Below are 12346 nucleotides of genomic sequence, written 5' to 3'. Positions count from 1 at the left end.
TGTAGGTCTTCATAGAACTGATCAACCTCAGCTTCTTCGGCCTCAGTGGTTGGGGCATAGACTTGAATTACTGTGATGTTGAATGGTTTGCCTTGGATTCGTACTGAGATCATTCTATCATTTTTAAGATTGTACCCCAGTACTGCTTTTCCCACCCTTTTGTTGACTATGAGTGCTACTCCATTTCTTCTAAGGGATTCTTGCCCACAATAGTAGATATGATGGTCACCTGAATTAAATTCACCCATGCCTGTCCATTTTAGTTCGCTGATTCCCAAGATGTCGATGTTCAATCTTGCCATCTCATGTTTGACCACCTCCAGCTTACCTTGATTCATTGATCTGACATTCCAGGTTCCTAAACAATATTGTTCTTTACAGCATCGGATTTTCTTTTCACCACCAGACACATCCACAGCTGAGTGTCCTTTCGGCTTTGGCCCAGCCGCTTCACTCTTTCTGGCGCTACTTGGAAATACCCTCTGCTCTTCCCCAGTAGCATATTGGACACCTTCCGACCTGAGGGGCTCATCTTCCGGCGTCATCTCTTTTAGCCTTGTGATACGTTCCATGGGGTTTTCTTGGCAAGAATACTGGAGTGGGTTGCCATTTCCTTCTCCAGTGGACCACATTTTGTCAGAACTCTCCGCCATGACCTGTCCGTCTTGGGTGGCCCTGCACGGCATAGCTTATGGCTTCACTGAGTTACGCAAGCCCCTTCGCCACAACAAGGCAGTGATCCATGAAGGGGATATGTCATACTAAGAGTATAAATCAGGGATTTCTACTGGGAATAATGTAGCTAATTTTTTTTCCCCACCACCCCACAAACCTCTTTGTTTTGTCTAGACTTAAACAAATATGTACTGCGTTAGAACAAACACCAACTCTTTACAGTTCTGTTTTGCCTCTCATATCAAAGACTTTCCAATTGGGGGTTGTTGTTTGTTTATATCCCTCAGCTACGTGTGTTTACTGGCCAGGTATATAAACTATTAAAGGTACTCAACATCCTTGTTTTAATACAGTCCACATGGCCAACCTATTCTAGACTGCTTTCTTTTAATTATTTTACTTTCACAGCCCTTGTCAGAATTAATTAGGATTCCAGAGAAGAGGTTCTCAATGGATCTCAGTTTCAGTACTTCTAATGGGAACGATCTTTCTTCCTACATACTTGCTTGTGGACTCATGTCAACAGCTGAAGCCCTGCTCCATGTTTTCCCATCTTCAGAAGTGAAGAGAAACACCACTGCCGACCTGCCTGGCTAAATCATCACTTACCTTCCAGCAAGTGGCGAAGACTTAGGGTGTAATCCTATTGAGACAGTTGACAGCCTCCAAGGTAGGAGGCTGCCAAGTATCCAATGTAGGGCGCTGGAGCACAGAGGCAATCCTCACCTCCATGCTCCGTCTGTCCTGAATTTTTGGCTAGATGGGCAATTTTGCCTGTCTAGCTGAGGCTTTGGGAAGGAGGAGGGAAGGAGGCCAGGATGCACATAGGAAGCTGTGTAACGCGGCTTCCATGGTCTCTTCCCCGCCCCCTTTTCCCCACCTCCAAACTCCATTTCTGAGCATGGAGACATAGCCGGCGCAGAGAGAACCACGCCACCTACAGGGGGGAGGGGAGCACGGATTTTGGGCTCCAAGGTCGGTGCCCTGGTTCCAACCTCGGATTCCAGAAACCAAAACATCGTATGGTCCTCTAGAAAGTGTCTATTGGCCATAGAATTGCTTCCTCCATCGTTTACAAATGCTTTTGGAGTGCTAATGCTTCTATACAGTTGCTGTTTTGTGTTTTGTGCCATTTTAATTTTTATAAAGCTTTACTGAGTGTTGGTTTATCATTTTATACTTTTGCTATTTAAACATATTTTGTAGACCACTGTGGGGGTCCTTCAGTATGAAATATAGATAAATATAATAAATATAGTATTAAACATAGTAAGAGAACAATCTTGTGGCCCCTGGGAGGGCATCCCAGGGATCATAGGATATGATGGATTTCCCACCTGTGGTCATAGACATAGTTACAACCTTGTGGGAAGGGAAAAATCAAGCAGTGATTTCACCCCACTACCACCCCTTCCAGCCACTGTAGAAATCTCTGTGGCACCTCCTGATCTGAGGTCAGTGTTGCAAGGAGGAAGGAAAGGATTGGGAGGGAGAAAAGGAGGAAAAGGACAGAAAGGGAGGGAAAGGTCAGGGAGGGAGGGACAGGGGCATGACAGTGGGTGGGGAGGGGAGGGACATAGATCCGCAGCATCCACAAGCCTCTCTGTCACCATCCCCACCCACAGCAGGTTAGCAAATTAGCAAAAAGGGAAGAATGGGAGACAAAAATGCCCTCGTTGTTCCTCCTGCCCTGCCTAGCTCTTGCTGGTAGGGCTATGGATGTGTGGAGGGCTCCAGTGTTGGAGTCTACCATCTAAAGAGCATCAATTCCATAGGATTGCACTCTAAATAAAGAAAGCAGAGTGTAGCATTTTCAAATACTTTTAGGACTTAGGGCCCATTTCACCAAGTTGCCTTTAATTCCCCTCTCCTGTCATATTTTATAGGCTATGTTTGTGTGCTCTGTGTGTGTGTGTGTGTGTGTGTTATAGACACACATACATCCCAGTTAATTTGTGTGTTTGAATGTGAGAGACAGAACCCTGCCCACAGCTGTCACAAGCAGCCCTAAAGCAGGAAGCCCATAGTAATACAGCAACACTCCTGTCACTTCTGCCATTAGAAAGAGAACACCCATCTGCTGTTCCCTAGAAAATTCCTGGAGGCTAGATAAGTGTGAAACTCCCTCATTATGAGCCTTTTGTTTGGTACAGATAGCACTACAAAAAGCTAGAAGGTAACAAGCCATGAGGGAGACCAAATTGGACAAGGGCAGATGAAAGTGCATCAAACCAGATTCGGTTCAGCTGTCATGCAAGTGAATTTTAGGTACCCAGTAAGACCATTACATTGCTGGCAATGCCAAGAGCTATTCCTTTTTGACTAGACAAAAGTCTTAGAGAGAGAGAGAGAAAGATAATATTCAAATATATATTCAAAGGGTGTTCATCTTTCATAGATGTATAACTATAAACTGAGTAAGCAACACACCATAATTGGACATCCTTGGTTTTGTTTTAAAAACCCATAATTCCTACATTAAAGGAACTCTTGACTCTTCTGGAGTACTGTTGAGTTATGAAAGTCACTAAACCCCCTGAAGTTTGGCATAACTTTCCTAATCCATAATCTCTATTATTATTAGGATGGGCAACCTATTATCCCAGATCTCTAAACCAACATCTTGAATGTTGTCCAGAAACTATCCAATCCAGTTCCAGATGACAATGTCATGAAGCACTGGCAAGAATAAGGAGCACAGTTTTTACAATGGTGTCTCCAGTTCAGTGTAACTCCTTCTCTAGAGAAGCTCACCGTTATTTGCTCTTGCTTGCCATTTTGGAAATGGGATGTTTAAGAAAAAGATGTTTGTTTAAGCAAGTTTTTAATCTTCGGTATAAGTCAGAGGCAATCCAGCCAGGATTTGTTAAAAAAAAGAACAATGCCTTATTCTGCACCGTCTTTATCTTTTTATGTATTGCCAACCATCTCTTTAAAAGCCTACAAGGCAGCTAATTAAAATGTACAACAATTAATAAAATAAGAAAAAAATGAATAAAAGCAGAAACAGTATCCATAAAACAAAAGAAAAAAACAGTAAACCATAGATACAGCAACAGAATCAATTAATTAAACATTTGGAAAAACACTGGTGTTCTTATCTAGCATCCCCAAAGCTAAAAAGAATAGGTGCCAGCTGAGTGTTTCTAGCAGAGTGTTCAACAAGCAGGCACCACCACCAAGAAGTCCCAACGTCTGGTCACTACCCCATCCCCACCTCACCTCAACTCACCACGCAGACACCCCTGGAGAAGGGTCTCCAATAAAAATCTCACAGAAGAAGTAGGTTCATTTAATTACTGGAAATTACCATAGTTTCTAGAAGGGCAGGCTAGAAATATTTTAAATAAAATAATATTCTTCAAAGCAATGTTTTGTTAACAGAGAAGTGTTTATTTTGTGTTTCTCTTTAATGTGCTAGGATTGCAGATTTAACTCTTCATTCAGGGCCCATTTGATGTCTTTTCTTTAAAAGAAATAGAAGAACCTTCATGGTTATAACACTAAACCTTGTGAGATAACTGGGAAATTGGAGGAAGTGGATGGCTTAGCCAATTATAAGTTTTCAGGTCAATGGTTCAGCTGACGGCTGACCATCTGGGACCATTAGCTTGCTGCTTAAGAGTTTGGTCCCAGTAGGAAATGTTTCCATAACTTGGATTAATATGCTGGCAGCCTCATTAGGAGGGCAAGCTGAAAACACTAAGAGCAAAATGATCCAACAGATACTTAAGTATTTTCTAAGATAGATATGGCCAATGACTAAATTCTCAACAGGAAACTTGATCTCCAGGCAGTGGAGTGGAAGTGTAATTTGTCAAACAATCTGACTCCCTCATGGGTGAGCGAGTTATATAATAATTTTAGCACCACCTAACAGAAGGGTGTCGCTATTATGAAGCCTGTGCACTCAGGCACAGCTGGAGCACTACATACAACATCAAAGAGAGGAGGGACTGTGGCTCAGTCGTGGAGCAAATACTTTGCATGCAAAAGATCCCAAGTTTAATCCCTGGCATATCCTGGTAGGCTGGGAAACACTCCTATCTGAAACCCTGGAAAGCTACTACCAGTCACTGTAGACAATACTGAGCAAGATTCTGACTCAGTATAAGGCCATTTTTTAATGTTCCTATGAGAGAGCGAATACCTTCATTTCACACAATATATTTCTTTTCCTTACAAGTTAAACTGTGCCCCATTTTTGCCATTATTTATTGTAAGTTATTTATTTAATATCCTGATTTTCTGCCAAAAATGTTGCTCAAGGGAGGTAACAATAAAATACAGATTAAAAACAAAATCATAATTAAAACATAACATAAAAACAAAAAATTAAAAATACAATTAAAAACACAATAAAATAAATGAATAGTACCCAACCAATTTAAATCCATCCATTGATTAAAATTTAGTAAGGCCACTAGAGGCTACGTTTTTAAGACCAGTACCCGGACTTCTATATCTGCTGTAAGACCTAGACCTGCTTCGCACATAACAGAAATTCCTGGGTTAAACAACTCAGGAATTGTCGATATCTAGCAGGAGCAAGCAAGCGGGTGCATTGCCTCCCAAGCGCTCATCATTTCTGCTTCCAATTAGCAATCCAGGAATGCCCCGTGACATCCAAACCCAGAAAGTCTGGGTTGTTTAGGGGTTAAACAACCAAGAGTTAACCCAACAACAACCCATGGGTTCCTGGGTTAATTGAAAGTGGAAGCAACGAGCAAGCAGGACGCAGCATACTCACTTGCCGCTGTTCAGGTCTGACAATCCATGGTTTAAGTAATTCATGGGTTGTCATTAGATGCAAACCAGGCAATAGAATACATACACATGGGAGCAGTAGTGAGTATATGCTAAGGAACAGTTCCATTGTGGGTGAGATATGAGCAGGTGGATGTAAAAGTATAAAGAAGAAATTCTGAAGGAATATAAGCATTTAACAGAGCAATCCGATGCATTCAAAAGTAAGTCCCACTGAATTCAATTGGACTTATTCTCAGGTAACTAGGTATAGGATTGCAGCGTAAGAGAATGAAAATAGGAAGAAAGAAGAGGCAGTGGGAAAGACCACTACACAGTCCTTCTGGATCAGACCAAAGGCTTATCTAGTCCAGCATTCTGTTTGCACAGTGGCCAATCAGCTGCCTATGAGAAGCCTACAAACAGGACATGAACACCACAGCACTCACCTGATTGTGTTTTTGAGCAACTGGCATACAGAGGCATACTGCCTCTGATACAGGAGATAATATATAGTTATCCTGACTGGTAGCCATTGATTGCCTTATCTTCCATGAATTTGTCTAATCTCTTTTTAATGCTGTCCAAGTTGGTGCCCATCACTACATCCTTATGGTACTGAATTCCATAGTTTAACAATGTGCTGTGTGAAGGAGTACCTCCTTCAATCTGCCACCATTCAGCTTCATTGGATGACCCCAGGTTCTAGTATTGTGAGAGAAGGAAAAACAAATTCTCCCTATCTACCTTCTCCACACCATTCATAATTTTATACACTGCTATCATGTCCCCCACTGCATTTGCCTTTTAAGCCAAAAAGCTCCAAACATTGTAACGTTTCCTCCTATGGGAGTTCCTCTACTCTCTTGATCATTTTGGTTGCTGTTTTCTACACCAAGCATTCAGACAGAGTGATGGAAGTTGAGGAATGGGCTGTTTAATTTTTCACTGTGATTTGATGCTGAAAGTATACAAACATGTCCCCAAGATTTTAAGTGAACAAACAAAATACAGCTGAAAAACATTTGAGCAGTTTCTACTAAACGCCCAGAAAGTTGAAGGCAAGATCTTCATATACCACACCACTCCACGTTCTGCTCTTCCTGCCCCTTTATAACATATATATTAGTAAGTTTCTAATTTCCAGTAAACCCCATTATTTGATTTCCTCACATCCCGTACAGTCCTCTCTCTCTCCCTAGATATATAGATGGATAGCTGTTCTGCTATTAGAATACAGCATAAAGTTGCATCCTATGGAACATGTGCTAAATCTATTCCGACCCCACAGTTTGCATTCTCCCATCACAGAATTCCAGGGCTTTGTGTCACAAAATTATTCTGGCCACTGAACAGAGCTATGCATTTCAACTTAATAATGAAGTGCTGATCTGAAAGAGATTTAAAAAAAATGCACTTTGTTTTCACAATGGAGACTTGGGGGAAAAAACCCCTGCAGCATCATCTGTGGGCCTGCGGGCTGCTCTTAATAGCTGGGTTTTAGGTTTATTTCCCCCTGTTTTTAAAGTCTGCCTCACACTTCATTATTTCTGTTCAACGCAAACAGCTATTCCACCAGTTCCACTTACGGTTTTATTCCATTTGATACACTTATTACTTCCATAATCATTTATTGATTGAATCATATGGTCTGAAATTGGAGGGGAACAATAAAACTTACTGTTTTGAGCCAGGGCTTGAAGCAGACAGTCCAAGCACCCCTCCAAGCTATCAGCTGTGCTGTCAACAGCTGTTATCTTCAGCTTCTTCAAGGCGTCGCTTAGATTATCTGCTTGGATAACATGAAGGAGAAAGCAAAATCAGTGTCGTAGTCTGTCAGTCATACCTTATGGGCTTAAAGGGTAAATCAACATAGGTAGGGTGATGCCAAGAACTTTCCCTACAAAAGGCCTTGACTATTTTGTCTCTCTCATTCTCTGATGCCAGGAGGGCAAGAACTCTCTTTGGCTGTGAAAAATGAGGCAGGCCCTTTGGCTGCAGGGGGCACAGACAAAGAGATTCCACTTTTCATTCAAAGGCTTCAAATTGTCATATGTGGCTCATCCCCACTGACCCTTTTATCTTGGTTAGTAAACAGCTAACTCATCCCCACTGACCCTTTTAACTTGGTTAGTAAACTACTAACCAGTGTTTCCCAGTTCAGATGTAACAGGAAAGTGTGGTTTAACAAACCATAGAAGCTGTGTGTACAAGACGAGGTAGAGCTCTTCTGTGCAGAAAGAAGAGTGCATGACTTGCCAAATCTAACAGTATAGCTGCTGTTTTTTGAATGCAGAAGCAAGCAAGCAAGCTACATAAGGAGTGGGCAGACTCCTTATTTACTTTGTTTTTCACTAGAATCCTGAGGTCCACCAACCAAAGCAGATACAAAGAGCCACCCAGGTGGAAATAGAATTATGGATCAAGGAGCCTCTGAGCACATGCTCAGCCCAGGAATTTGTTTTCTGTACCAGAACTGGACCTTGTATACAGGTCCTTTCATGCAAAAAACTACTCCTGTTTTCCCCCAAGCACTCTTGATTTCAGCACCCTAATTTTATGGGCGGGGGAGCTTTTTGGAATCGCTATTGTTAAACCATTGGGAATTGGTAATCTTCAATGACCTTCTGCAAAATCACCAGGAGATCTTCCAGTAGATCCCAGTCTAACTTCTGCCTGTCCCTGAACTACACCATACATTAGTATTTGCATTTTGTTGATTCATGCAGGAATGAAAAAACTTTCAGGAATGATAAATTAAAAGGCCTAAGAAGTTCCAGTGATGAAACCAACATCCTGCCCCCTGCTCATCTTTAAGATGTGTTTTCTATGGCTGCAAATTTATGTTCTCCATACAGCATGACAGGAACTAGCACTGGTATCTCAGATATTCTGTTTATTCAAGAGGGATAGTAAGTGCTAACAGCTGCAGCTTCATTCTTTTTTCCCTTTGCCAGCTGATGACTAACTTCACATGTGAATGGTCTAGCCTTTTAAAAAGACACAAGGAATAATTCAAATTCCACGCCCACTAAGGCTGTAATCCTAACTGTCCTTATTTGGAAGACAGTCCTATTAAAATTGAAGGGAAATGAAATATACACCCTAGTGTTAAGTCAGCAAAGCAGAAATATTTCCCCCCTTCAAACAAGAAATACTTTCTAATGAACTCTGGTAAGTAATTCAGCTATCCTAAACCAGATCCTGCCACGTAACAACTTTGTAACATGTCTACCCAGTGAGGTGGAATAAGAAATGTTCAAAAATGGGAAATTTTCCAGTGCTTAATTTTTCTGTGGAATATTTTCCATTTCATTAATGAAAATGAATGTATGCCAACTGCAAATACAATATTAGACAAGTACGTCAGTTTCAATGTTGTAATTAATGTTTTTCAGGAGATTATCCTTGGCAAGTATGTGAGAGAATATATATGTATGTCATTGAAATAGGTTTATGTCTCAGAGTGAAATGTAACTAATAGTGACAGTGAAATGAAGTTGCCCAACAATCTTAGTGGAAGAGAGTTGCACTCTGTTGAAATAGATGAGTGGGAGTCAGCATATCATACACATTTCTTTTGGTTGCTAAAATTAGTGTGCCAACCATTTTCAGTACCTTTGGTGGTAGTGGTGGGGTTCTTCTTAAATTCAAACAATGTAAGGGAAGTACATGCTATTGTCTTTACATTTTTACGAGTATTCCAATAAAAATGTCTACATACTATAACATTTAAATCACATTAAGTATGCTTTATTTTTCCCCTCAAATATTTCAGATCAAATACTTATGGTGCAGACAAAAAATTAAAATGGGATACTTTTTTTTTTTTTTAAAGCTTGGTTTACTAAATACAAGTAAAATAAACATGCTAAATTAGATCTCTAGAGGTGGGCAACTTGTGGTCCTCCAGATGTTTTGGCCTACAACTTCCATCAGCTCTAACATGCATAGCCAATTGTGAGGCATGATGGATGTTGCAGACCAAAACGTCTGGAGGGCCACAAGTTGCTCACCACTACTCTAGGGCATCAGAACATTTTCCCACACAAACTGAAAATTTCCATATGCAAATGGCCCTAATTTGCATTGGAAAATGTTCGAAGAAATTTCCCAATTCAAAATTTTCCAGAAAACCCACATTACTGTGTCTATCGCTTGCAAATTCCAAGGCACATGAACAGCCAATGTAAAGTAGGTTTGCTAAGCACTGGGACATCCATAGGAGGTGTTCTAAATAACAGCTTCTATCCCACTTCTTCCTTACAGTTGATATTTGCACATCCTCGTCTTCTCTGGTGTATAACAAATCCAAATCTTAACATTTTGAGAGGTTGATAGTGGGACACTTATCAAAAGGAGATACAACAGTTCAAAACAAAAAGCCAGAAGCTCATGGTTTCTTGACCTGCACTGCACACTCCCACCACAACTTTCTTCCAGATGTCTTTCTTTGTGGCTATTGGGCAGCCAACCTTTCTATCCTAACTACTTGCTGATAGTCAAGGAGGATTTGCTAGTATTTATTTTCTCAAGGGTGTAAATGATTGGAGGTGTTTTCCTGAAAGAGCAATTTACCTGCAGGGTAGGGTCTGAGATGAGTGCTTTGTATGTGTATCAATCTGCCTGCCTTGAAAAAAGAAAAAGTCTGAATTTGAGAGGAGAAGAGCCAGGCTGAGGAATCCAAAAGTTTATTGTTGGAGTTAGTTAAAAACTGGGGTGCAGTCTTTGGGTGCTTCAACAGTAGCTCTTTTGGAATAGCAGTAACGCTACCAGCAGGAATAGCAGTAATGTTATCTGCTTTAGAAATCTTGCTGCGTCAAACATGTTCTGTGTATATATTTGAAATTTAACATTTTTTAAAATAAATATACCATAACTTTTCAATTTTTAGTCATTCAAAAGAAATGACTCATAAGACCTTCTTACCACTTGGGGAAGTAAGGAGGACGCAATGTTATAAAACAACAGCAAGAATGTAAACACCCCAATAAAAATGTAACAAAACTGCAGGTATTTTGCTGGCTAAAACATCTCAATGATACATATCAAAGTCCACTGTTATTAAGAAGAACTCTTTTGTTTCATCATGAGAATAGTATTTTCATCACTGGTATAGATTCACAAATAACACAGTCTGCAACCTAGTCTCAGGTCAATCAACTAACAAAATAAAAGCTTCTCCTTGACAGTCTATTTGAGTTCCCCATATAATACTTTAAAATGCAATGTCAGTATTGCAGAAAAATAGAATTTCTTACTTAATAAAGACAAACAGATATATTTCTACATAACAGTAAGTTACTGTAAAATTGCCAAAAAACAATAACATGAAAATAAAAGATACATATTATACAAAGTCCCTTAAGCAAGAAAGCTGCCAGTCCAGGTTGCATTTATATGTCACAGATAAAACATATGCAATGAAAAGCATCCCTGTAATTATTCAAATATTAGCCCTGTTCTCTAAGAAGTATTGAAAGAAGATTCCAAGTACATCTTAATGTAGCAACATATCTCCCCCAGTGCCACAACGCGTTAGTTATGGCAATCATTTTTATTCCAGTTTTAAGCACCACGATGCAGTGACATTCCTCTTGGCATGTACTCATAGCTCCATTAGAATGGACTACAGAGCCACCATTTCTTTTACAGAAACATTTGCATTAAATCATATCACATTCTTCTTGTATTGTTGATTTCTACTCCAAACCATAATTTTGTTCAATCAAATTCAGCTAGTTCTAGGGAAAGACTGAGTGACTGGTGGTTCTAGATCTCTGTAAATAGCACTGATTTTCAAAATTGTTGCAACATTTGCTATACTATTGTCTAGCAGTTGATTTTACAAGATTGCACAATTGGGTTAGTTCCTAAATTGTTTCTCAAATGCTTGGATTTAGACCATCTGGTCTTAATGGACTTGTTGCTTATTTTCAGCTTCAGCACCTGTTTTGAAGACTTTCGTCTCTTTCTGATCTTATTTTTGGTACCTGAAAGAAAGCTGAAACACTACGGAGTCAGTTATAAACTAAAGCTAAGTCCCAAACTCAGGACTTAGTCCTTAGGGAGGACTTTCTCCTCCCACATGTTCTTTATTTCTTTTGCAGCCATGGAGGTAGCAATCTGGAGCAGAAGACCAGCACAGCAAAGGGAGGGGGTTCTTCTTAAGCTTCTCACCTCTGGCAAGATTTTTTTTTTTTTTTGCTAAATATACTCTATTCCCTATTGCTTTTGCCTGAGGGGCGGGGGGGGGGGAGAAATATAGATAGCTCCACAACCCTTAACAAAAAGATAAATCTTGAAACATACAATACTACTGGATATAAATCTAGCAATTCAAAACACATGTAACCAGATGCTTATTTTTTCCAGAACGCCTATATCTTGGTCTTCATATCCACCCTCTATTCCAGACAGGTTTTTTATGTTCCTAGAGGTGTCAAGATAATGTTCCAATCTACTTTCTGAATTCAGAAGCAATCTAGCTGTATCTGACTTGGCTTATCTGCCAAGTTGGAGGCAATGAATTCTTGCTTAAGAAAACTGCAAGACTTGAAAAATTTGGAGCACTGTCAAAAATGTACTGGCACTGACAACTACAAACTAATTCCCTTTTCCAGCAACAACTGAGAAAAGTGTGAGTCCATATGTATTCTAGAATATGTTAATTAATTGTCTGAAAGGAGCAGAATAATATGGGAGATAGAGATTTCAATTGTACATATATTTCTCTAACACACCATCGCCACAAAGGTTCATGTTGAGTTACAGTATTTCCTTGACTCATATATCTTCATGCAACTCTGTGAAGTAGGTGAGGCTCAGATTTCCACAATCATTTTGTCCCATGGTGGTTTAAATAAGCTTTATGGCAAATGCCAGGTGCCCATTCCATAACACAACCCCTGCTCGTAGGTTGTCG

The 12346-nt window shown here is 40.1% G+C and overlaps 1 protein-coding gene across 25 annotated transcripts in view; it reads right to left on the bottom strand.

Annotated features, from left to right (window-relative positions):
- RAP1GDS1 (Rap1 GTPase-GDP dissociation stimulator 1) overlaps positions 1 to 12346 on the bottom strand; it is a 135385-nt gene that overhangs the window by 85241 nt on the left and 37798 nt on the right. For 13 of the 25 annotated variants that reach the window (XM_084855683.1, XM_084855677.1, XM_084855688.1 and 10 more), the window contains exon 2: positions 7103 to 7210. Coding sequence is in view for 12 of the 25 variants with exons in the window: in XM_084855665.1 (XP_084711791.1) it covers positions 7103 to 7210 (108 nt within the window). In the remaining 13 variants the exon portion in view is untranslated. Of the gene's footprint in view, positions 1 to 7102; positions 7214 to 12346 lie in introns of all 25 variants that reach the window. The other 12 variants (XM_084855685.1, XM_084855678.1, XM_084855680.1 and 9 more) reach the window with 1 other exon arrangement.

This window comes from Heloderma suspectum, chromosome 5 (genome assembly GCF_057233095.1).
Source record: "Heloderma suspectum isolate Gila_16-S chromosome 5, 16-S_ref, whole genome shotgun sequence".
Classification (NCBI taxonomy): domain Eukaryota; kingdom Metazoa; phylum Chordata; class Lepidosauria; order Squamata; family Helodermatidae; genus Heloderma; species Heloderma suspectum.
Note: the sequence above shows the minus strand (reverse complement) of the source record. Positions and strands in the feature narration are given on the sequence as shown.